Genomic DNA, 26434 nt, shown 5'->3' with positions numbered 1-26434 from the left:
TTTTAAATTGATATGTTCCACTAACTTATTTACAAATCCAGCTGTTGCTAAGCAACATCATCATTCGGATTGGAGTTGTGTTTCCGTCTTTTAGCTCCGTTTTTGGTCTCCACCAATTCTTTGCCACCTTATACCTTAAGTTGCTTGATCATGTTCACCAGTTAGTTGCTAACTTTGCTTTGGTACTGAACCAAGAGTACAGTGGGTTACTTTTCTGGTAAAAAACAGAACAAACCCAGAAAACAATGCTACATGAAAGCTGTAGAGTTGCAGGCCAAACAGCTAAACAATGAGCTAAACCACGATCAAATTCCTCCCAGCATTACGTCCTCACTGCCTATCCTGTTGCTAGATCCTCTTGAAACGCCGTTTCTGCTCCACTTTAAAGTGCAATACAAAGCATTCGATTCATATATATGTGAGACTATAAAATGAACCATCGTCTATTAGCCGCCCTGCCCTCACATTTACATGCACGCACTCATCCGTGTCGACAGACACACAGAGCCGGAGCATGAGCCCACATTGAGAAACCGTATCTGCTGCTCTCTCCGGCATGCACTGCATATATATACTATTTTCATATTGAAGCACACAGTGGGTAAAGGCTCCTCTCTGGGGCACAGTAGGTGTTGTGGAAATAAATATTTTATACTAGAATCTAATTGCATTTTGTGGCCCTGAGCGCCCTACCAGACAATCTGCAGTACTGCTCTAATGGCTATGCTCTTCAGTGTGTGTTGGAGGGCGCGTGCAGACAGACAGACACACTCACATTCACACACACACACACAAATATCTGGTTTATGGACTGTGTGGCATCTGTGAAGCTCTCACACATCCGCGTTCTGTGTCTGTACACCATAACGGCCTCTCATATAGGTCTTTAGGTCATAAAGCCGTGTGTGTGTGTGTGTGTGTGTGTGTGTGAGTGTGTGTGTGTCTTCACATAAGCAAAAGAAACAGAATTTCCAGCGTCCGTGCAGCATAGAGTCGTGTCACAGAGGACTGTATATGCGCCCTTTCTGCCTCTGCTTATTGACCGAAACGACCTTGTAAATGCCACATGAGAGGGCTTCGAGGTTAAGTAACATACACAGACACGCTGCGATAAACTTATATAAGATCCTAGCATGATGAGAAAAAAAAATGGTATTAGTGCATTAATACATCAGTAAGAGATCTATGAAGCATAAAAATATCAACCACTTAAGGAGCAGCACAAACAGACAACATGGAGACAACTAAATCTTGTGTGGGCTGCAGGCCACAGATATTATGTATTGTCCTTCAATGATGGCATTATTGACAATCAACAGAGCCAGACATGTATAATCTAAAGGAAAGGGCCAAATCAATATCCACCACGGGATCCAGCACCTACCACTCCGATGCGGGTTTAAACCCACTCAAAACAGGAGCCTGGAAAAGCTCTGTTAACCCTCGGAGGCCAACCATCAGACAAAATCCCAAGCCCCTGGGTTTAATGAGGGAATCAGAATAATCGGCAGGGCCCAGGCTGGCCTTGGCTTGGCTTTTTTCGTGTCTTTCGATACGGGCTGATGGATGTTGTCGAGAGCGGATGCTGGACCAGCATGTCCCTCCGTACACACAGAGAGCAAACAAACAGATGGTCACATAGTCAAACATCATTTTCTAAAGGTCGAGCTGCTAAAACAACTCACCAAAAAATGCAGAGTGAGTCCTTACCCGCTATAGACTGTGCTGCCTGTGTCCGAGCCCACTGCAGGGCCGCAGAGGCCCCCTTTAGGATTACCCAGTATGGTGTGTGTGTGTGTGTGTGTCAGTGTTGCACAGTCACAGGGTGGGCTCAGTGCGGCGCAGAACTTTGATATGGTTTTCTGCTGGCACACAGCCAGCATTTACATATGAATAAATATGAGGAAAAATCAAATAAATAAAAGGAAAGCAGGGAAAAATAATCCTGTTAAAGATCAAACAGCAGGCTCCCTTTCCCCTCCTCCTGCTGCTTTCTCCTGCCTCAATTTTTCTCCAATTTATACCTATATCCCTTCACTCGTCCTTTTTTCGCTTTTTTCCTCGCTTCCCTCGCTCCCCTTTTAGGAGAACTGTACCTCTCCCTGTCAATATTCATTTCTGGTTCACCCCATCCTCATCCTCTCCATCTTTTCTCCCTCTTCCCCCATCTCCCATCTCCTTTTTCCATTTCATGGCCAGCCGTATCTTTAATCTTGCTCTTCCCCCTTTCCCCCCCTGTCCAACGCTCCCTTGACACTCCCCCGCTCGCCCTCCCCCCCCTCCTCTCCAATGCAGAACTAAATGGAGATTAATGAAGGGAGGAAGATGTGTCTGTCATCCCGACAGTCTGATGCAGCCACCATAGCCAGTGAAGTACTGGATCCATTCAAAACACACCAGGGAGAGCTTTGCACTAACACTGCTCCTGCGGAGAAGAACTAACAGATTAGCCCCCCACTTCTATTTTGATGATTTGTAAATACTAACCATGCATTCCTTTCTGCAGTGACATAAAGTATTTAGTATATTGGGCTCCTCTCTCGTCTCTCTCACTTTTATCCTATCATTGCAGGATATTCCGAGCACACCCCAATGTCTCATTTCCTCCCTAAGTTTAAATCCTGACAACCACTGACGGCCGCTCGCCGCTCACACGCCAGTCAAACGGCTCTGATAAGCCCCGCAGGAAATTGACTCGTATTTTAGAGCTTCATCTCCCCCCCCCCATCACATCCTTCCACCACCCATCACGCCCTTGATTAGAGGTCAAGCAGCTTCCACTAATCTCGAATGCAAATGTGTGAATGGTACAGTGTGAACGCCAGGGTGATGTATGAACCGTGTCCATAATTCATAAGCCATTACCGGTGACAAGTTGCACTCATGTTTGAACACAACTTTGTACAGATGTGTATATTTGAGAGTCTCATTGCAGATGTTACATTACCTGTTTGTGTTGTGTCTGAGTGTGTTTGCATGAGAGGATAGGGAGAGTGTACGCCTCACAATGCACCACACAAACAAACACTCTGATGAAGATGATGCATTTACAAGCATCGATTAAAACCCGTCCACAAACAGGGTTGTGAGTGGCTCCATCAACAGTACAGCTGCTTCATCTCCACTCACTCGCTCACCAAAGTGTTCAATGGCAGCTTTTTCATTTGGGCCATGTATTCGTCTATCTATTGTGTTCCTTCTCTCAGCCTAACTGGGTGTTGCTTTCAAGGCGCAGACGTCTCTTTTGGAGCTCCTCTGTCGCAGTGTAACGCAGCAACCATGGGAACTGACAGGCTGCCGCACACGACCGGGATCCCAGTTAAGGCGACAGGAAGACTCCTGAGAGGCCGCTGCAGATGTGTGCTCGGAGGGGAACTGGATCTGGATTACACCGGGGAGCATCTGCCCGGTTAAAATGGATTCCAACGTTCTGCATCTGTTTCCAAACTCACAAGAAGGAGCAGAGTGGACCGACAAGACCTGAAGTTATCAAAGATGAGCTAAACAGCGCAACAGAGCTTGGATGGATAAGAAAGTGACCTAAAAAAGCTACGGGAGTTGGCGCTTGGAGGCAGAACATACAGATTGTAACCTTCCAGCATTCGTTTGAACAGCCAGTCTTTAATCTCTCAACCATTTTTTCCCCCTACCGCTGTTGTATTTCATTGACCTTCCTTACCGGCTACATCAATACATGAATACACAATGAATGCCTTGGTTTTGAAAGCAAAGATCATGGAGGGACTGTGACTCCTTTTCCAATCCCACCTCCTCCACACACACCCACTAAAACACGTTCTCATCATTTTTCCTCATAACCCTCCTCCTGCTCCCTTTTCTTCAAAATGTCACAGCAAGAATTGACATCATTAATTGTCATGGAGTGATCCCTTCCCCGCTACATCCCCCCACCTCCTGTTCTTTTTTCCTCTCTACAAGCCCTCATCACTCATCCTAATCAGCCCGGGGGTAATGCCCGTGTCAGGTTTGCTCATCTGTAACTTACACGGCAACTGCTGCGATCCCGAATCCAACTCGTATACTTGTACACCCACTTAAACGCGCAGGCAGCATGTCTGAAAGTCTACATGTCTCGGTACCAGAAACCCATACGACCATGTTAGCATCGTACTCTGCTTGTCTGGTTCTGGTAAAGCTTTACATAAAACGGGAGCAGGCTATTCGCTGGCAAAAAAAAATCCTGACTGACAATAACATAACGAGCAAATTCACTTCGAAATAAGTGATGAAATGTGGGAATAATAAGCCAAAAGTACCTTAACCAAATTATTTCTGAGGTGCGAGTTGAAATAGTTTCTGCAACTTTCTGTGATAAATGGATTGGCCTTGCTGGATGACAGTGCATTGTGTTGAGGCAAACGTTGAGCCAATTCTTTTTTTTCTCCCGTCCTCTGCGTTGGCACTCGGCATTAGTGGAGTGGCCCTATTAAAATGAATGAGGGGAGTGCATTCTTTCATACAGGACTGGAGTTTGTCTGAATGTGACTACAGTCGTTGGTGCACACAGTGCGATGGAGTGTGGTGGATGCGGGTAATAAATACAGATGCGTTCTCGTTTTGATAAGGTGACTGTGGATTACTTCAAAACCAGCCAGATAATGAAACCATAACTGATAAGAATGATTGGAAAAAAAACTACAGAAGCAACAACTTTCTCCAAGAAAACAGGCGGCAGGTTCATCGACAGACCAGTGAAATGATCGCCTCCTGAAGCCTCTGCAGCACTCTCATCGCCACCGTCTGTTCCCTAATTGAAGGAGAGCCTGCTGGCCTCAGACTTATGCATGGAGTTACAGTGCTGCTGGTCTTCTATTCAGACAGAAGATGGGGGGGGTGAGGATGCTGAGAGGGAGACGCAAATGTTTGATATGTCATTACTGGGAGCGCATTGAGACTCTGGGGGTAAACTGACAGCCTGAATGCATTTCTCAACTAAATCAGAAAGAGACGGCAACAGCAAGTTAAACACAGTCAAGGGGATGTTTTGATTACCAAAGATGAAAATGTGTCCTGACATAAAATATGTGAAGCCTAGAAAACTGCTATCTTCCCATTCATCTGCGCTTTAGTATTTACGTTCCCTCTATGCAATCATCACAGCGCCCTCACTATCATTTTATGTATCATAACGCTAGATCTTTCCTCTTATTTTTGTCCTTTCCTCAGCATACATTTCCCTCTCATTCATATGCTAATGTTCTTATATTAATTTCTTTTTTACCCTACCTTTTAGTGTTCACTTTCTCATCCACCTGTGCTAATATCGGCATTCCTCCCCCCCCCCCCCACACCCACACCCCCCGTCATCTTTTCTCTCGTCTTCCCTTCCTCTTTTGATCTGTGAGCTGAGTTATTCCATCTTACCCGGGCTTTTAATTCTCTTGATTGGGCCAATTACCTTCTGGCTGGATCAATGTGGGAAAGGTAATGATTTAAATGGCTGCCGCATAAAGCCACATAACCACTTCAGCTGGTGCAAAAGGGAAAAGGAGGGGGGGGGGGGGGAGGGAGCAAAGGAAGGTGGTTTAACAGAGGGATGGAAATGAATATCCTCTCTTTAACACAACCGTGCATGATTCAGCATGTACCTTTAAGTGCTTCATTTTGTGTCCCTGCCTCTACCTGCTGTATGCTACAATGTAAAAACCACGCAGGGGAGGCAGACTGTGCAAAACCCAGTTTCCTCAGGGATTATCTAAAATGTATGGGCTCTGTGGAAACTGGGTCAGTCTGATCCTAAATGGTGCCACCGTAGCAGAAACCCACTAAGTCAACATCCTTCAGGATCCTGCAGTCCCTCACTCGCCTGTCATCCTACTGCTCCAATTCATGCCACATGTACAACCCCGATGTGCACACTTGCATGTTATATGTGCGCTCCGAAAAATAAAACACACACACACACGCGCACACACACACACACACACACACACACAAGCGCACTTTTCCCCGTCATTGCGACTTGTCATGTCCCGTTGAGTGAGCCGTCCCATCCTATTTGGCCTTCCTCCTTCATCCTCCTATCTATTATTGATGTAATGGAGCATTGTATCTAAATGCAGCTCTGCCTGTGACAAGCACTTCAGCCCGGAGGGATCCAGGGAAGCAGGCCAACGGCTGCGAGCTCCTACTGGGTTCGCTCCGGGGGCGAGTCAGGAGATGGATGAACGATGGGGCAGGTGGTTCTCTTGAGCTCGAACTTGGCCAAGATATACAGTATATATATATATAAACAAATGCTGTAAATGCTCCATATGGCTTTATTCAGACAAGAAATAAAATCTACATTTGCATGAAAATATGTCCTCAGTAGTTTTAAGTGACGACCACTGTTAGAGACGCTCAATCTGCTTCTCAGTGAATCCACTAATAAATGATATCATCAGTTTTATCATGTGCACAAATTGGTGTAAAAATGACAGAATTTTCCAACAAGAACCCCGTTTTTTTGCTCTTTGCGTGACATTTGAACGCCATTTAATCGCCATTTAATCTGCACTGACTGCGATTTGAAGTGACGTCGTATAAAACACGACACATGAAAACCATCAAAAGAAGCAATAAGGACACGCACGTACACCTTCCCATGAGATCGGGTTTATCGGGAAATTCACCCTTTTTTGGGGGTTTTGAGCTTTCATTCTGTAGGCGAAGCATTTTGCAGTTTATTCATTTCAATCGTGCAGTTGGAATGAAAGCAAGCCGAAAGTATGAGAGGAGAAATGAGAGTGTACCGGCTACTGTGCTTCTCTTTTATTCTGCACGGCGAGATGAAAGAAATATTCTTTTATAAACTGAGTAATCTATTCAAAAGTTTAAAATGGGCTCAGTCACAGTGTTGAGCAGGAGATGATTAGGTGATACATTCACAGAGTAGCTCTTTATAAGAAGAATGAGTTGAGTTATATGTCTTGTCTTAACGTTAAAGTACACTGTGTGCTTTATAGTTTAGTCAACTGGCCCTCACTACATTTACAGAAAACTCCATTGGCATGTTTTCGTCTACAAGGCCATGCTGTTCTCCTCCCGTCTTACTTAAGTAACCTCCTACCAACAGCAGTATTCAGCTTCGTTCCTCTAAATGGATCACCTACCACGTAGCAAGAGTCTTGGAGTAATCCATTACATTTTAAAAAACTAGTATCCCTGGGAAAATTTAAAACAATTCAGATGGCCATGTAACTAAATATTGCACGTTGTTTTTCCTGAGTTGGATTCAGTATCTTCTTGTATAAGATGTATTTATTTCCTCTTTTTCTGCTGTTTTTATTATACGTTTCCATGTATTCTCACTTTCTTTTATTCCGTAACCGGTGACCGTTCTTGGCGAGGTCTCCCTCGAAAAAGAGATTTCAATCTCAAGGGACTTCCTGGTTAAATAAAGGTTTCATAAAAATAAATTAAAAAAGGGGGAACTGATTTTCCACATCTCTGAGAGTACTACTGCATATGTGAAGAAGTCCCTCCAGCTAAACCAACACAGAGGATTCCAGACATTATAATTCACACGCAGGTGGGAGATTGCAGGTCATTGTTCTCTCAGAGAGGTTGTGTGCGGTCGCAGAGTTGCAAGTGTTGGAGAGGATCAGCAGTAAATGATGGAGGACTAGGGCTAACACAACCAATGAGCTGCCGATGGCCGATCCTTATTAAAGCAGCAATGTTTTTAAATACAAAGTGATTGACGGCAAGTAATTAGTTTAGTGCTCCGTTTTTCTTGCCTGCACGTTTTCTTTATTAGTCCTTTCGTTTCCTGTGTGCCGTTCTCACCGGGAACGCAGGAAGGCCGGAATAAATCTTTAGTTAAATGCTTCAGAGCAGCCGCTCAGTCAAATCAGCAGGTTGACAGTCGGCACAGACACCAAGATACTTCACAATCAAATGCAGATAAAAAGGCCTCATGATGTCAAAGAATAAGGGATGAGTGATATGCCAAAGAGCATCCTCCAGATATACTGTAGATAATTCCATATCTTAATATATATATTTAAATATAGCAGGTTTTCTGGTAATTCAATAAATTAATAGTCTGTATGAAATAACTGCATTGGGAAGCCTATTTTTGTTTACTCGACAAATGATTATAAGTTAAGTATTTTCTCATTTTATTGACACCTTGAGTGCAAACTGAACACATTTTTTAAGTAAAATTACAGAAGAGACAATTAATTTAGCTACACTGGGGTATTTTCATAAGAAGAATTCATATCAATTCAGATTTTCTGAGAAAGCTGCATTGGAATATGGATGATATGATTGTGTGCCACGATATCTTGACATATGATTACACTACAATATGATTGTCCAGGTTTGGGATCCATTCCATCCCAATTATCACTTCCTTCCTTGTACTATCATCCACTACTTCAACAGCACTACTGGATACTAAATGGCTCTGCCTATTGAGGTCGGTTAGGAATTCTCCCCATTTCCTGATCACACAGCAGCCAAAGAGCAGCACTTTGGTTGGCCATTTAAGTCAAAAGTCCACCTGAGCCACTTAACTGAGCGCAAGGAGGCCAACAGCAGATTTGGTTTCCACAGCAACCGGAGACCAGTTCTGTCCGGGAGGTCGATGGCGATCGGTTCCCTTCAAGGGGGATGATGTTGAAGAGGTGGTGGAGGCTCGGGATAAGTCAGGGTATAATGGCCTCTCCAAACCCTTCACCCTCTATCTCTGTTTAACAGGACTCTCCTTCTCCTGGCCAGGTAACGACCCGAGCTTCACCCAATAACAGCTCTCCTTTTCATTTTCACTCTCATACAGCAACTCTCTCTCTCCACTAAAAGTTTCCTTATAAATCATAAACTTTCAAAAGCCACACACAGAATATTTATACACCCGTAAAATATTGAGGTGATTATCTGGATGTGAAAATATGCATATACTGTCCACTACTCATTCTGGCTCCTTTCGTCCCTCCGCTATCACGGAAATAAATAGTAATCTCGATTTACCATTTAGATAGTCAATATATGCAAAGATATTATTCACGTTTAGCACAACTTCAGTTCACGGTATCTTTAATAACATTCATTGATGACATTTATTCACGTCTGGACCGAGACAAAGTGTGTGGAGCAGCCTTTAGTACGTATACTCCTTATGACAACCTGCCAGAACACCTTTTTAAAAAAGATTTGCATAAAAAGTACATCAATCAGAGCTTTTATTTTCTCAGAAAATACTGTATACTATTTAATAATAATAATATCTCTCACGGTGCTATTTTACTTCAGAGGATTATTTGGTGATAAGCAACATTAAAAATATTTTATTATAATGATACACAACTGTTTACATGTGTCGCCCTGTCTTTGTGTTTTAGAAATTAGTACGCTTTGAAATAGTTTGCATAAATTGCATCTTGGCTTAATTTTGTATAAAAGATAAGGACATTGTTTTCTCTTCCATAAACCAATCACAATCGTCTTGGGCGGAGCTAAGTACAGCTCCTACACCACGGTCTACTTCCTGTAAGACACACTGGACCCCAGCCGGTCCAGACGTCAAGCAGCAAGAGTCTCAGGAACAACATCTAAGCTCTCGGTCCAGACTCACATCCTGACCATCTTTAACAGCGGCAGCAGGCTAAGAATAGTGAGGAGACTTTGGCTATTGATTTGAAATTTGCTGTTGTGAGATAGCAGCTCCAGGAGAGACACTTCCCAGGAAGCCCAATTACAGCGGGTCACAGTCTCACTCTCCTCGTTACAAAATGCAGGTTTCTGTAAGAAAAGCAATAGAAAGCAGTCTGACAGGTCACATCACAAACTGGATTCAAACCGCGGTCAACGAGGGCATCATTTCTAACAAGATGGAAACACAACGGGAGGTGGTCATAAGGATGATGTGAACACATTTTTATACTTTAGACAACTTGTTTATGTATCCAAAGACATTGTTTCTGTGTTTATACGTTCAGCTCCATAATAATGTTTGTTTGTTGTTTTTTTCATAACAAATAAATCAGAATTAGAGTGATGGGTCTAATATCAATTTCATCAATTAAAAAATGAATCTGCAACTATTTCCATAATCAATTAATGACAATAATGCGACTGTGAGCAGGAGATGTGGAGTTAAATCTCCCTGCTTCCTTTGGTAAAACACACAAGATGGATCTCCAGCAAAGAAGGGGTTTAAAATTGAAATCTGCAGGAGTTTGTTACCAAACAATACCCTTTCTTCTAACATGTGCACAACTGCAATTGTTTCCTTTCATTAATTCAGGGTTCTTCTCTGTAAGGCATCATCCTGTTTTCGTCTTGCATCCAATCTCTAATTTTTTCCGTCCACTCTGCAACTCTTTTAAAACATCTTTTCTAAACCTCCCCGTCTCACCTGCCTGCCTCCCAGCCCTCTTACCCCACTCCCCCAGCTTGCCCCCCTCTCTCTCCTCACCAGCCCCTGCCACTCACCCTCAGATGGCATAATCCCTGTCATATTGTCACATTACAGAGTTCAGATGCTAATGGCTGCACTGCTAATCCAGCTGCCGGCAAACCTGGACCGGCGCCCGTACCCGCTCTGCCCGGTCCCTAACAGCTGCGCCTTGCACAGTCATGCCAATGATGCGCCAGGGATCTCAGGCAGAGCAGTGGGACCGGCGGTGGGAGGACTGGGTGCTGAAGTGGACATTACAGGAGAGGGCGAAGGGCCCGATGGACACGGTAAGGACTGCAGGAGAAGGCGATCTGCATGCATAGGTGCCGAGGACAGGAAACCAGCCTGGAGCTTACTGTGCAAATGTTCAGGTGCGATAAGATGGTGGCTTAAGTTTGCATTTGGAAGTTTAAACTAATGAATGAAGCAGGACTCAATTCAGAAATGTGAGCTTATTGAGCTGTGGATGGGAACGAGCCTTGGCAGGCAATTATGGGCATTACTGTCTCTTACAATCTTTGTGAAATAGAAATGTCCCATTCTGCGGGACACGGGGAATGTACTTAAGCTCCAGAGCATTTGGTGTTTGTTGTGAGGTAGTTCAAACAGCTCTCCCATCCATTAGAGGGGGGGAAATCAGTGTGCCTATAGTCTAAGTATAACACCACTTATCAAAAATTTAGAGTGAATTAAATCCTCCTCCTTTTCAATAAAACATCTGCCCGAAAGCGCCATCCCATTAGCGAAAAGCAGTCGTTCAGCTACTTCAAAATAATTCAGCTAATTTGGCTGAAACCTCTGGGTTCAATTAGTGATGAATGAGACCTAGGAGGGCAGCGGATGGAGAGGGACACGGCAGCAGACTGAATGCACAAGCGGGGGAGATGAGGGCTCTTTTGGGAGGGAGGGCGTCCTTCACCTTTTCACCTGCAAAATTACACTCCCATTCTCTGCCCCTCTCTTTCATACACTATGATGATGAACTCATCTCGGGTTGATGAAAGCGTCTCCTCTGTCTGACACAAACAAGTGTGTGTGTGTGTGTGTGTGTGTGTGTGTGCTGGGAAGAGGAGAGGGAGGGTGTCGGGTGCTTCAGCCGTATGATGGATGGCAACATTACACAAATGTCCTCTTAATAGATGAACATATTACATCAGGATCAACTCAGAATCACAGCGAGCCACGATGCGGGCTGAAATTGCTCTGTCCGTTAATTTGATTGCTACGCTTTGGGACCAAACCAAAAGTAAAAACAGGGACGGGCAAATCAAATTGCGTGTTTGCAACTGTATTATCAGATATCATCAGTTCCAAGCTATAGGAAACAAGAGGCCTGCTCTCTCCGATTTGTAAAAAAAAAGCCCAAAGAGAAGCGACGCCGACGTCTCACGAACACACAAGCTCTCGTCTCAATCTTGCAGTGTGTGTAGAGGGAGACCTTTGACCCCCCATACTCACACAAAGCAAAGTTTGGAGAGTGGATGCAGAGCGCTTGTGTACTCAGCTCTTGTGCACACAGCGCTTCGCCTCCTGCCTGTGTGTGTCCTTGCTGTTTACCTTTCATTAGACCAGGTGATGTGTCTATTACAGCGGAGGCCCTTGAGTTATTGTTGTATATTCACCTCGTAATTTACTCCTCGTTCCGCGGATTTGAAACGTCCGACAACGAGGGGACAAACAGCTTAAATGTCAGTTGTGATTTAGACAAACAGATTTGATGATTGCGGAGGTGTGGTTGTTTATTTACTCCTGCTAACGGGGACGTCGTGACAAAAGTAAAATATGTGGTCATTTGTCATTCTAAAGCCTCCGTGAGATAGATAATAGGAATATTGTGACAACCAGTAAGCCAGCTCCTCCACAGTTCTGCATTGTGTCCTCATAAAGCGTCGGGTTCAAGGAGAACCGGGTTCTTCACTCTGGACGACTGAGAGGGCCCCGAGCTCACAGGTGACAAGTTCGCACAACACACAAGGCCGACAAGTGTGTGTGAAAGAGAGAGAGAGAGAGAGAGAGAGAGAGCTAGATTCAAAAGATTTTCAAATCGAACATTTGAATGAAGAGAAACAGAGGGGGAAAAAGAAAGGGGAACTTGAGTCCTTTTTCCTGTTACGGTCTTTATTCCTGGAGTGAAGAGAGGGTCTCGAGGTCAGAGTGGTTGGGAATGTGCACAGAGATTCCCACAGGAAAATCAGTGACGCCTGAGGAAGTCTCTGAGGCTAATCTGTCATTAGCATTCTGAAGGAACTACGAGGACAGACGCACACACACAATGACGTTAGCCTGATTGACACATTTTATGAATATTTGCACCAAAACAAACACGCAAATGTGAGCAAACATTATGTTGCACCGCTAAATGAGCAGGTCCACGATCCAACTCTCTTTGAACCCACAGACGCAATGGATCCCAAGAAATAAACATTAATTTAATCGAAAGCTGCAATATATATATACAGTTTTCTTGGATTAATTTAAAGAGTTTGGATGTATTTTAGCAGGGCCGTCTTGAATACCATTTTTGAAGCTTCCAAGCTTCAGTGAGAAATATCCGCCTTTGGTTTGAAAACATAACCTCGGGCTGTGGGAAACTGGGCTTTCTCACCTCATTTGGACGTTTGAGAAACAAAAAAGATGAATCAAGAAAACAAACTGAATTACCAACCAAGATGGTAAATGTGTCTCTAACAGTACAGAGTAAATCCACAACAGGAAACGTAAATGATCTGAACAGAAAACGAATCCCGTCAAGAGAAGAGCTTATTAACACACACACACACACACACACACACACACACACACACACACACACACACACACACACACACACACACACACACACACACAGGCTGACAACTACACATGAACAGAAATTTGCTTGTCCTCGTCCATTGTATGGAAAACACAATCAGGTCTGTTCCAGTAATGAGGGGCTCCAGAGCTGTATTGATCACACACCGTGGATCAGAAGACCTATGTCAGTCCCTCGGAGCCCACTTTATACAGCCGGAGAACCCGGCACAACCCCCTCTCATTTACCACTTTACTGTACATTCCTCCCTCCCTCTGCATCCGCTTGATCTATCTTTGGGGTCTCCCCCCCCTGAATCTTTTTGTTGCCTCATCTCTTCCCTTCGTTGCCTTCTCTTCCCCTCCACTTTCATGTATCAACCTCCTTATTTATGTAAATCCATTTGCTGTGAGAATGAAGCTTGTCTAATGTCCCGAACACTGCTGGATTTCATGCCATTTCTTCCCGGTAACGTTAGAATAATGAAAATGTAAATAGCGTTAAGCTGGGTAGCTTAAGACAACCCCTTAATGAAGGCAGAGAGAGGGAGAGGAGCAGCGAGGGAGAGCGTAGGCACTTTAGCTTCAAACGAGCGCCGACGTCACCGGCGACAACATCATGTGCAGCGAGCCGCCGGAGCTTGTGTATGGGAACCGGCTGGATGTGGGACGTTATGGGAAGTAGAGATGTGTGGTATAGCGCCGCCTCTCAACAACGGCTCAAAGAATATCCTTTCAAGTGACATTTCAAGTGGAACGCCATTCATGCGTCTCTCTGCCTTGTTTGTGTGTGCAGGGTTTTCCTACTGGTCGCCAGTCAGTCCATCTCCAGGGAACAATCCCGGGCTGCGATCGGATGGAGATGGTAATCGGGCTTTCGTTTTGTGGCCGTCCATTAGCAGGATAAACCTAATATTATGTGAGCACTGATGTTATCAATATTCCCTCTGCATCTAACAATCATGTTGCTTTATACACATACGCTCATCCAGGAGAGTGAGGGGAGGGAGGGAGGGGGGGGGGGCAGTTATGTAAGAAGGGATCCAGGAAGGCTTCCCTTGAGCTTTGCAGGGAAAGTGAAAGGAAAAGGAGAGAAACACGGAGCATGTGAACAAAGAAAAAAAAACACAGGAAATGGGGCAGAGGTGCACAAAGGTGACCTCTCATATGCTGCTGATGAAAAGATTGAATCAGAGAAAGGAGAGGGGAGGAAACAGAATAAACCAGAATAATTAGTGATTTCTGACAGTGATTAAAAGACAGGGAAAGGCGGGCGCAGGGAAACAATGGAGGCAGAGAAAAGAATTCAAATGCACGATGAATTCAAATGAAGGAGGCGTTTGGCTTTTGTTTCAGGAATACTTCTCTCAACAAAGTGTTTGCTCTCACCTTTACAAACGCGCCGTGCCTATATAAAGGATTTACGGGCGACCGCAAAACAGCATGTGTGTCCTTCCTATGGTGCTCAACCTTGGGATAACTCTGCATTAGCACATCAGGCTGTTAAGTCAATCCCAGAGCTACTCAGCCAAACAGACCATTGGCTTGATCTTTGACTGTAAAAGCCTGCCAGGCTGGCAAGTTAATCCTGGAGCGTAGTAGGCCAATCAAGTTGTCAGGCCAGGCTCACCGTCAATAACACATTCAGGTCAAATACAAAGGCAGATGAAGCACCGACACACCTCCACTAAATCAAATATAATGAAATAGAATACATGAAAAGGAGTATGCCTCTAAAAGCCATTTTTACGAAAATAAAACAAAAAAAAGAGAGTATAAAATCAATCTAGAATCGGCTTGCTGGATAACTTGCTATAGCTGCCTTTTTTTATTGATTGCCATCCGAGCTCAGGCACTTGACAACGTGAAGCAGGAGAAAGGTTATTGTGCAGTCACCAGAACCACCCACATCTGCAGTGGCACAGAAAAATGAACTCGGGAGCACAACAACGAGACGGGAGTGGAGAGAGAGAGAGAACGGGCGGCAGTGAAGGACGAGGGAGGTGCCGTGGCAACGAGCGGAGTGGAGGGAGGCTGAGAAATGCAGAAGAGATCGAAGCGAAATAAAGAGTGATGGAGAGAAACGGAGGAAGGAAGAGGTGGAGGCAGACAGGGAGACCGCACTATTTACGGTAGATTAGTTGTTATGGTGATAAGCAGAAGGGAAAGAAAGGGATGTAGTTGTCAGGGTGATGGGGCTCTACTCGGCTACTAATGATATGTAAAAATAGCTGTGCTTAGGTTTTGCCCTACCTTTCTGCACACACACACACACACACACACACACACAAAATGCTAACACAGATACACACACCATGATTCTCAGATGAAAACACAGAAAGACAAAGCAGTCTGTTGAAGAAGGCTCTTCTCATTAGCATTTGGAGACGTACTAACATTCCTCCTCCACATTCGCAGCATGGAGCTCGCTTTTTTCCAAGTTCTTGCTTAATGAGGAACAGTAGACAGTTACACACAAACACCTAGGATGTGTGTGTCTGTGTGTGTGTGTAACGCTTGTGGTTGTGTGCTTCTAAAGGTCTGACAACAGCAACCTGCATGTGACTTTGACAGAAGTAGACAGCGGAGGACTGTGGGTAATTGTTGTTAAAAGGGCATGATGAGGATTCTAGGATGCTGGTCTTTGTAGTTTTTCTGCCTGCGGTGTTACCTCTGGGTTTTCCGAAGGCATCCAATGTGTTCACTGTCAAACTCAGCCCCGTGTGCCTAAAAATAACATCTCAGTTATGTCAATAAGTAAAGATACTGTACGTCGTGGTGGAATGGAACTAAATACAGGTACGGTCATTTAATTGAACTCCTACTAATTGCATTTTACAAATAATGCTAAATTACACTCTACAACTACATTTTGGAGGGAAATGACACATGACATAGTTCCTATTTATAAAAATATGATTTGGAAATACTGGGTCAGGACCCACATATGGGTTTGATTAGGGTTAATGAAAAATTTGAGATAAGATTTATTTAATTCCAATTTCCACTTACATGTTTTGCATCAGTGGAACAGCCCTAATACATACATATACAGTTTATATACACAGTATATACTGTACACACACACACACACACACACACACACACTCTTCCAGAGATTGGAGGTTTACAAGAGAGGCACAAACCAATAATAAAATAATTCCAATCTTTGATGGATGGAATCGGCTACTTCCTTGTCCTTTACTCCGGTAAGCAAAACTATCGAACGCAAGCCTCTACTTTCCAATAAGAATCGATGCATTGTTGCTTGATTGCCGCTCCATCCTCAGGCCGCGCGGCTGTTGTGAACCGAGCAAAGACAAACAGGTTTCCTATCTACACAATGCACCATCCAGAGGCAGTCTGGCTCTCCACAAGAAAGCCATTTAATCTCCAGTAGTCTGCATGTGATCAATCTCCCGGTACAGTGTTACTGCAGCGCGGGCCATTCCTCATCATTTAGAGAGAGAGGTATTGACCAAGCCCAGACAGCCTCCGTGCTGCATTTGTGTGTGTTGTGAGCCGACGGGAAAGACTGAACAAAATCACAGAGTGAATACAACACATCCTGTGTTTGTTTCTCTACTGTGTACATGCATGTGTGCTTGTGAAAAGTGTATGTGGGTGCATAAGAGTAGAAAAAACATGCATATGTTTGCATATTCACGTGTTGTGGGCTCACACAGCTGGCCATATTCTCTACTTATCATCATACTTAGTTGGATATTCCTGCATCCGAGGCTTGCATAAAAAAAATCAGGCACAAGATAAACGCGGCATTTTTAATGAGCATCAAATGCATTCTACTTAACACGATGATGCACAAGGAGAGAGGCTGAAACTACTCTTGGATGGGTAGCGTCATTTTGGACGTGTCGAGTTGACGGTTCGGAGCGATCAATCGTTTAACTTCAGACTGGTCGCAGCCATATATTAGTGTGTGCCGATGTCAATGTGGACAGCTGATCTGTCAATAAACTGTTACACTCGTTTCCCGCACGAGCGTGGAGGAGGCCTCGGGTATGAGACAGGCATGACAAGTAGAGACAAGGTCTCACTAGGTCTTATTTGTGTGGGTCATTTAGCCCTTCTGCGTGACAGAGAAAGTGTATAGACAGGCACATTTCTGTTTTGAAGTGCCAGACAAATTGCACCAGAATGATTTGTGGAATGGAAAAGGGAGGGGGGGCCTTGACAAATAAATTAACCGACTGGATCTTGTGTTCCTGTCCCCGCACTTATCGTGAGGTTATTCAGGCGTCAGCGCCATGGACTTCATCCCCCACACTGCCTTGGGGCCATGTCAGATTTACAGTTATCCATGACGGGCTCTTATCAGGGATTTGGAGCGGGACTTTGCAGAGTCATCTAGAATATTGGCTGTATCGTTTTTATCCCCCGCTCAGAGAAACAGCAAGAGGCCAAGGTTGGGATATCACGAGTCACGCACGGAGAAACTTTCAGATGACTACAATCTCTCTGTCGTGCACACACACACACACACACACACACACACACACAAACACACGCACTGACATATCCTGCTGGGATCATAGCATTGCCCTGTCATATCAGAGTATGTAGACAGCAAGCTGACTGCAGTGGCTTTTGGGACACTCCTACGCTACATTAGGCCGGCAGTCACAGCTGGTACCGCTCCGTGCAGCTCGGAGTCTTATCTGTTCTTGCAATTACAGTCTTTAAAAGGCCCAATCTATATCGTTTGAGCACATTAATAAGAGGCTTATTTAGATATGAGTTTGGTTGTTTTTTTTAAATCGAAAAACAAAACAAAAATCATACAAATTGCAGTTTTTCCTTGTGCCATTCATAATTGCAGTGAGTCAGCAGTAATGTGACTCAAAATGTCCCCAAACGTTTTTGCACTTAGTGAGTGACTTGTAATGGAATGAATGGGACGCCGTGGTTTCACAGGGCATCACGTTTTTCTAAACACATCCAGGGTTGAAGCCAGAACAGCTCAATTAGTCTAGTTCCACCCTCAACCACAAATCACAATTAGATTGTGTTTTGGTTCAGTTGCGTCCAGTGTTACTGCTGGTATTAAACGACATGATGAGCACATTCATTGTTTATGCTTTAAACAGCTGAAATAACTAGAGCACTCCACATATTTACTGTAAGACAATGCTTTTAGTGGGTTAAGTGCAAGACACGGCCCATTCTTGTATTTGAGCCGAGTGCAGAGTGTTGTTTTCCACTGCAGCATGTTCACTCATCCCTGCAGGCTGTGTTTAAGAGCCATTATTCCAGCTAACAGACCGGTCAGCAGGCCTTGGATGTGTTTAGTGATGTGTATTCTCTCATGACATTTGGAGTGCATAAATGGACAAAGTGTTCATGTGGAGTTTTTTTTTTCTTGTCTCTGTATGGGACAGCAAAGGCCGTGATGGTGCAGAGTCGCAGCTGTGAGCAATTCATAATCAGGGCTATTGTCTGTTTATCTGCTGGCAGTGAGTGTGGGGCAACAGGCAGCGGACACTGGGCGCCTGTGTGCCCTCCTCATGATCCTACACTGCACTCAACCCTTGACCAGGCGACACTGATTGACCTTCTAAAAGTGGAAACGATGCCGGTTACTCACCGCATCCCTATTGATTCAACTGAGAGGATGAAAAACATGCGGCGTGACAGATAAACTAGAGAAGTCACAGAATGGGAAGTAAAACAAATATACATTCTATTCTTTCGAGTTTACAGCAGCTCAATTAGACCCCGCCTCGGGGGTATACATACATATACATCGTTGGTGTGGTTATATGCAAAAAGCCATATTACCTCTGTGAGCATAAAGTCATAATAAGAGACTGAAGAAGTCAGTCGAATGAGTTTTACTGATTGTACATTTTCATAAATCCATTTTGATGTAATCCATTTAAAGCAATCTTTCTAAACACCTTTTTCTCCATGTATTCTTCTTGATGCACCATTCTCTCAATAACGTTTGACAAAGCCTGCATTATGTTTTACAGAGGGTATTATGCTTCTTTCTTGACCATATTTAACGTTCTCCAGTGTGGCTTACAGCCTGCTACAAACTGGTAATTGGGTTTGTGAGCAGACAGAGGACCCAGTTAAAGAGTCGCTGTCTTGTTCCATTAAAGTCTCCTTCTTTATGAGCTGATCTCCAGGCTGGAACGGGCCTGCTCAGGTCTGACTGGGGCCGGGTCCGGGTCGGGCCGAGGAGGAGACAATTGCAGTCTGACGGATGGACCCTGACAGCTTGTCCCTGTCAGAGACGTGCTCGGAGTCCCGGCGAGTGAATCTCACGCGGTGTCAGCACGGCCTCGGTCAGCCCGCTGCACAGCCGCACCGAGGTGAGAAGACACAGCGAGCAGAACGCCCGGAGTGAAAAACCCTCATTTGCAAGCAGCAGAGCCTCCACACTCCAAGATGTGGGTCAAATACGACTTGTGTATGAACAGCACCCGCACCTACACAGCAGATATAACAATCCCAAAAACAGCAATCAATGGATATCAATTCTGCAGAGTCTGACTGGTCATTAAAACCGTGAGCCGTGGTGCAAAGAATGAGGGAAGAGGAGACACATGCACACCTTTGGGAAACTCATTAGTCCAGGTAATACCGGCGCAAGCAGAGCCCACACTGAGTAATTGTAGGATTTCGGAGCGCTATAAAGTCTGGGAATCCCATCCGGACATTGGGAGGGAAAATCAATTGAACAGCTTCTTTAGCTAGTGTCTCTTAGGGGCTAATCAAGCCCCCATAGCTGATCCCTCACCAATAACTATTCAAGGTTGTGCAATCAAATTCCCTACTCTTCCCACAATCCTACAGAAACAATAAGAGTACTCCCATCTGATACCGAATGGCTAACAAACAAGAAGAGTAATCCAAAAAAAAAAAGTGTCTTTCTTTGTCTCCAACTTTCTTTTCCTCTCTGAGTTGTGTTAACATTTCTGGTTTGGACTCAGCAATAACAATAACAATCACCTATGAATGACTTTCACCTAGTAAGAAGCCAAAGGTGGTCATTTGAAGTTAATTTAATAGCAGTCATGAGAGTCCAGCTGCTCCATCTCTTTCATCCGCAGTACATGAAGACAAATATCCCAAACCTTTGAACCAGAAAACAATCGCCCACCAGGGACTTTATCAGCCAATTAATCTCCTTTACCATCGCATTTCATCTTTAACACAGACGCAGAACCGTCATCCTGTTCAATTTGTCTGAATCTAGTAGTGGAGAGAAGGATAGGATGAGGCAGAAAAAATCATTTAACAAGTCTTAGGGCAAAACAATTTGATAAGGGAGAAAATAAGACTGAAAGCACCACACGTGTAACGTCTGCATTGACAAAAGGCTGCGGTTCTCTCATGTACATTTAAAAAGGAACAGATATCAAAAGACAGCTTTTCACTGGAGGCATTTTAATACTAAATCAAAGTTTGATTTCATGCAAACCACAAACATCTCAAGCTGCCACATCTGACAGCTTTTTAAACAACAAGAGATCAAAAAGAGATGATGCAGTATGTGAATGTAAATGTGCATGTGTGTGGCCAGAGACAGAGAGAGAGAGAGAGAGAGAGAGAGAGAGAGAGTCCTAGATTACAAGTTGAATGTGAGATTGTCTGATTTTCCACAAGCCTCCATCTATAATCTCCCAGGCAGACAGAAAAGTGCCATTAAATAGCCACATTGCACTGACACTGAATCACCTTTGACCTCAGATTTGGGGGGAGGGAGGGGGGAGGGAGGGGGTTATTGACTTTACTGTTATCAATATTCGACCAAAGGACCCAGAGGACCCACTTGATTGATCTGATGGGCTGTCCTGCTTTGTCCTCCACCGCCCAAAGCGTGCAACCACACAGGTACTCGTGCATGCACACAAGCAGTCAATTACCTATTAAGGTCAGCTCAATAGTTGAACAGATATCAAGTTGAATTCCATTAAATGAGTCTCTTATTTTGTTACCGTTTTCTATAACAGAGAGAGAGAGAGAGAATGCTTGTTGTGAGAATTAAAAGACCAAAGCCATCATATACTGTGATTTTAGCTCTAAAGTAATTGTGCGATAGATTTTCAGACAACAAAATTGCTGAATCAATTGTAATTAATTGATCTTTTTAAGCAGTCTTAAGGGCCTGATCGGGCTAATGGGCTGATTTCACTGACATGAGCTTGGCCGTGGTTCTAACCTTTTATTTGAGCTAATTACAGGTATGACCAGTGTTTTGAATCATAAGGTGACCTGCCGTCTCCGTTTAGTCTTTTAAGAATAACTTGACACAACATTGCAACATACAAGGTCTTGGGTGAACTACTACTATCCAGTCTTTTACCGGCAACTTGTACTTTGGTGAACGTTGACAGCCACATTAACCAACAACTAGATGTCTTGCTCCACAAGAACGGATCGAGGACAGGAGTCGATTAAACTGTAAATAAACTGTACGAATGTACTGTACCGTTAGCAACCGAGCTAACTGACGGACAAAAAGCCTGCTGGGACTTTGCAGAGCTTTCTCACCCCTTCAGTAAGTCTTCATTGACTGTTATGATGTACAATCTTTGCACAGTACTGCAGCTGCAGTACTTTACCCAGCAGCCCCTGTGAATATGTTCCCTGGCCGGGTTTAGTAGGTGCACGGGTACGGGTGTCTGTATTCTGTGTTCAGCGCGAGTTGGAGCACATTATTCATTGATAAGATGCCCTTCTGCTCTCCATGCTCGGGTCTGTCTAGTGGGTGTGCTTCCTTCAATATAAAACCTTTATCTAAAGGTCAGTCCTTAAATCTTCAGACATGCCTACTCATGTCTGCAGCACAAACACGCACGGAGAGACAAAAAGCCCAGCGTGTCACGAGCACAAACATTTCCTAAACAAAACCAATGGATTTTAGTATTATCTTGATTTTACCTGCCAAGTTTTACCAAACCGAATACTACACTTTAATGTGAATGCAAAAGAAGCGCATTCTTATAGTACCTTTGCTCTGTAATGGCAGCTTGAAAGTGCCTACCTGAATCCCTATATGTATTCCTGTCATGGAAGGCTTCTACGTTCAATCTTTTTGCTCTCCATTTTCTCTTCTGACCTTTGCATTTGTTCACAATTGATGGTCAATTTGCTGGCATTTAGAGTCAAAATGAGTTTCGCGATAACCCCTGGTGACCCAGTCACTGAGCAATTGGATCATTTGGTAGCTGTCAATCTCTCTAGATCAAGGAAGCTCGAGATCATTCTAAGAAGTACAGTGTATATAATGTCATTAATTGAAAATGAGACGCAGGCAAAGAAGTTGTCTTATATCTAAATTGCTCAACAGCGCCCCCATGGTTCATTTTCAAAAATACGAAGAGCGTCATCTCTCGGAAGTTACCTGCCTTTCATCATTTCAAAGCATCAAACGCAGACATTAGTGATCCGGATTTCCTTGTCGAATCAAGCTAGTTTATTGCGCCATGAGGCCCAATGAGCAATAATTAAAGATTTTTCACCAGCTAAATACAATCCATCAATGACAATCACTGTGATTTCAGGTGTAGACGTTTCAATTAAATGCAGGCAGAAGTAGGGCTGTCGCAATAACCGCAAAATAAGCAAAAATATACCTAATAATAGCCTGGCGATAAAGCTTATTTAAAATAACTCTAAATGAGGATGAATCAGGATAAATTAAGTCATTTCCAAATTAATAAATGGCGGTAATTCCGCATACCGCGTGGTTGAGTCTCCCTAAATGATCGCAGGGGAAATTCCTTCACCACGACGGCCCCAGACAGAAGTTCATAAAAGAACAGAACAAAAAAATGATTCATTTATGTCAGTGAAATTTTCCAGAAGCCTCCAAATTACATCAATGGCGGCGCCAGCCATTGATGGTTGGTGGCCATCATAAAAGGCAGACAGTGAAACACATTAACATACAGTGGGTGCATGCAGGCTTCGAAACACAAAAGAAAAAGGAGGTGGGGGGGGTCACGTACCTGAGCCTCTCTTCGAGACCACCTTTACACTCTTGGACAGCGTGACGTACAGCAAGAGCAGCAGAGGGCTGGGAGGTCTCATCTTCCCCCCGTCCTCACAGCCTGGAGAGAGAAGAGAGGGAGAAGGAGGGATGGTTGGGGAGAGAGGAAGAGAAGGAGAACCATCAGTCACTGCATGGACAGGAGATCAAGTACCTCCCTGTTGCTCCTACAGAAGACTAAGTGTCGGTGCGGAGGGATGTTCTGTAACAGCCCAAACACTACCGCAAGTAAGCACACACACACACACCTACTCTTGGACACTCACATCAAGATAGTATTTTGCACATTACCCTGGGGGATCTTTCCCGTAACGATTTCCTCTCTTGATTGCAATTGAGATGGGTTATCATAGCGGGGATATATTTCATGAGAAACCGTTCCTTAAGATGCTGACGAATCAATAAAGAAATAATTACATGTGTAAGAAACACCACTTTAAGTCGCCGGCTTCATTAAAAACGGGAAGGGGAGGGGTGAGGGGGGGGGCCTTGAAAGGAATTTCAAATTATCACCTTGTGACTCGCGGAGATGCGGCAAATATCCCACCCATATCCCTCATCGACTCATATCATATTAATTGATGGAGGTGACTCCTTCACCACTCCTCATCTTCTCTGAGTAAATGACATAATCTAACATGTAGTAATTACCCTCTAATAGCCGTCTCCTGAAATAGAGCCGGTGCTGCTGAATAAATTTGATGTTAAATAAAAAAAGAATACACTCATCAAAGTAGAGCAGTTTATTAGCTTCCGGTGGTAGCCGACGGTAATACCCTTCATCATCAACCGTCAACGGTAATAGAAGCTCTGCAGACGAGGCAAGACACATCCAAGACATTAGGAAGTGAAATTTCTCAGAGGTTGAGATGTCAGACAAGGGAAACCATTTTGGTATACCTTGTTCCTTTTCTTGCACAGTTAAATGACAATTGATAGCACTTCATTAAATCTACTGCCAACAACTGCTTAGCTTATCTTTGGATAAAGACTGGAGGAAACATCCGAAAGAAGCAAAATCCTCGTCAGCTTCTCTAAAGCTCAGGACCAGTGAATTCCTGGGGTCTCAACAAGTCCCAGACAACAAATAGATACACATCAACTGTTCTATGGAGATTAATCCAACGACATAAAACATAATTAGGAAGCTTTAGTAGTTCCGGTAGATAGATTTTATTACCTTTGGACAGAGCCAGGCAATCTGTTTCCCTGGTTCCAGTCTAAATGCTAAGCTAAGTTAGCTGGCTGCTGTCAGCCGGTCCATACTTACAATACTGACACATGTGGCCAACCAACTCTTCGCAAGAAAGCGAATAATCATTATCTTTCAAAGTGTCAAACTTTTTCCTATAATGTTGGGACAGACCGATTGCCTCGTTGCATTTGGAGCATGACGGCGACAGAGCAGCAAAAGGTAACAGAGGTGGCATTATCAGAGCCCTCAATCTCCTAAAGCTGCCAGTCTGCGTAGCTGTTTGTGACAGATGTACCAGACAACCAAACGGAAAAAAAAAACGATTGCAGGAGAAAAAAATCCACCGACAGCCAGATCTCTGCTTCAGTAGGTCTAACGATAAGGAAAAGGAGAACACAGCAAATTAACCCAATGAACCAGAAAGGACGAGATGAGGGCCCTGGCCTTTGGAGACAGGAACGGCACACAGAGAGAGACGGAGCCAGGAGGGACCCGGGAGCCTGCGGCGGGTCACGTGCACTCCAGATTAGCATAGCTAATGAAAGGAGCCTCTCTCAGTGTGTGTTTACACGTTACTCGCAAGGCCCGCTCTGAAAAGAAGCCTTTCACATTCTACTAGGAAACAACGCTCAGTCGATAAACACCGCTCTGCCAATAACATTCTGGCAAATGCCACAGCTGAAGGATTGGCTCCTCTTTGTTCGGCTAAAAGGCCTTTAAAAACTCTTGCTGATAAGCTGGCCGGTTCTAATTGTGTGTGTGTGTGTGTGTGTGTGTGTGTGTGTGTGTGTGTGTGTGTGTGTGTGTGTGTGTGTGTGTGTGTGAGAAACACTCTCAGGCCCAGATTCTTAAAGAGTTCAATTCAGATAAGAGACTATAATCTGAATGACCATGATACCCCTCTTTAAACACATCCAATCACCATTGCTGCAATACTGTCCCAGAAATGTAACAAGGCAAGCATAATGGAGGCAGAAGAGAGAGAGACAGAGAAACCGCTGATATCACCCCGTTGTGGCTGCTGAGATATTTACTTTGTCCATCGTGAAGAACACAATGTTATCGGCCGCTCAGTGTAAAAACTGCTTCACCCGAGTACAGCCCTCCTCGTCATATACCTGTCCAATGCATGCTTCATTATTAGCTGGCTTGATATCTTTGTCTCGCTTCACGATAGCGATATGCTGCCTGCATGTCAAAACTGTTAATCCAACACTTCCCTAGTAGGCCATTCAGGGTTAAAACATTTGAGTTTGTTCTGTCTGATTTCATCTGTTTAATGAAACCAAAGGACCAATATAATCCAAAACAGTAACAGGGCTGTATATCATATAGAGCCCGACATTAGGCATTTTCCAAACTATCGGTATTGGCATTTATAATGGCCGATAAATTATTTTAAAAATAAAACAAAAACAGACGAAACACCCTTATAGAACTTAACAGAATTTCTTCAGTCTTGTTCGAAGTTATATTTACCAAGTCTTTTAATACTGGTAACTTTGTGTTTGGTTGTTGTTGTTATTGTGTTTTTGTTCAAAGGACTTTAAGTTTTATATTTTAAGTTTGTATTTTTATACATTTTATTCATCAAAACTTTAATATATTTTGATGTTCCTCTGTTCCGTTGTGACAATAAAATAAACGTAATAAAAGTTAGTTTTTTAACTGCATTATCATATTATTTTAGTGAAGAATCACGAATAACTACAAATAACTAATGTTAGGGAAATCTGTTAATGTTTTGTTACGCGTTTCTGAAAAAAAAAAAAAAAAAAAAATATCGGCCGATATATCGGAATATCGGATTTTTAAATCAACAAACATTTGTATCGGTATCGGCCTTTAGAATCCTTTATGGGTCGGGCTCTAATAACATATATAATATATAAGATTCTGACGAGGGGCCGTTGTTGCGTGCAAAACCTCCCATCATCCCAAGCTGCTACAAGTTGATTCACCGAACTCAACCGAGTGACTGACAGGTTGTGTTTCTTTGGCTGCAGGACGGGGATCT

The 26434-nt window shown here is 43.8% G+C and overlaps 1 protein-coding gene across 5 annotated transcripts in view; it reads right to left on the bottom strand.

Moving 5' to 3' along the window:
- il1rapl1a (interleukin 1 receptor accessory protein-like 1a) overlaps nt 1-26434 on the bottom strand; it is a 138725-nt gene that overhangs the window by 96300 nt on the left and 15991 nt on the right. For 4 of the 5 annotated variants that reach the window (XM_084022836.1, XM_084022834.1, XM_084022838.1 and 1 more), the window contains exon 2: nt 23182-23283. In XM_084022836.1, the coding sequence (XP_083878962.1) occupies nt 23182-23263 (82 nt within the window). In that variant the 5' untranslated portion in view covers nt 23264-23283. Of the gene's footprint in view, nt 1-23181; nt 23284-24402; nt 24422-26434 lie in introns of those variants that run through there. The other variant, XM_084022835.1, reaches the window with a different exon arrangement.

The sequence above is a fragment of the Eutrigla gurnardus genome, assembly GCF_963514095.1.
Source record: "Eutrigla gurnardus genome assembly, chromosome: 12".
In the NCBI taxonomy this organism is placed as follows: domain Eukaryota; kingdom Metazoa; phylum Chordata; class Actinopteri; order Perciformes; family Triglidae; genus Eutrigla; species Eutrigla gurnardus.
This window is presented reverse-complemented; position numbering and strand designations above follow the sequence as displayed.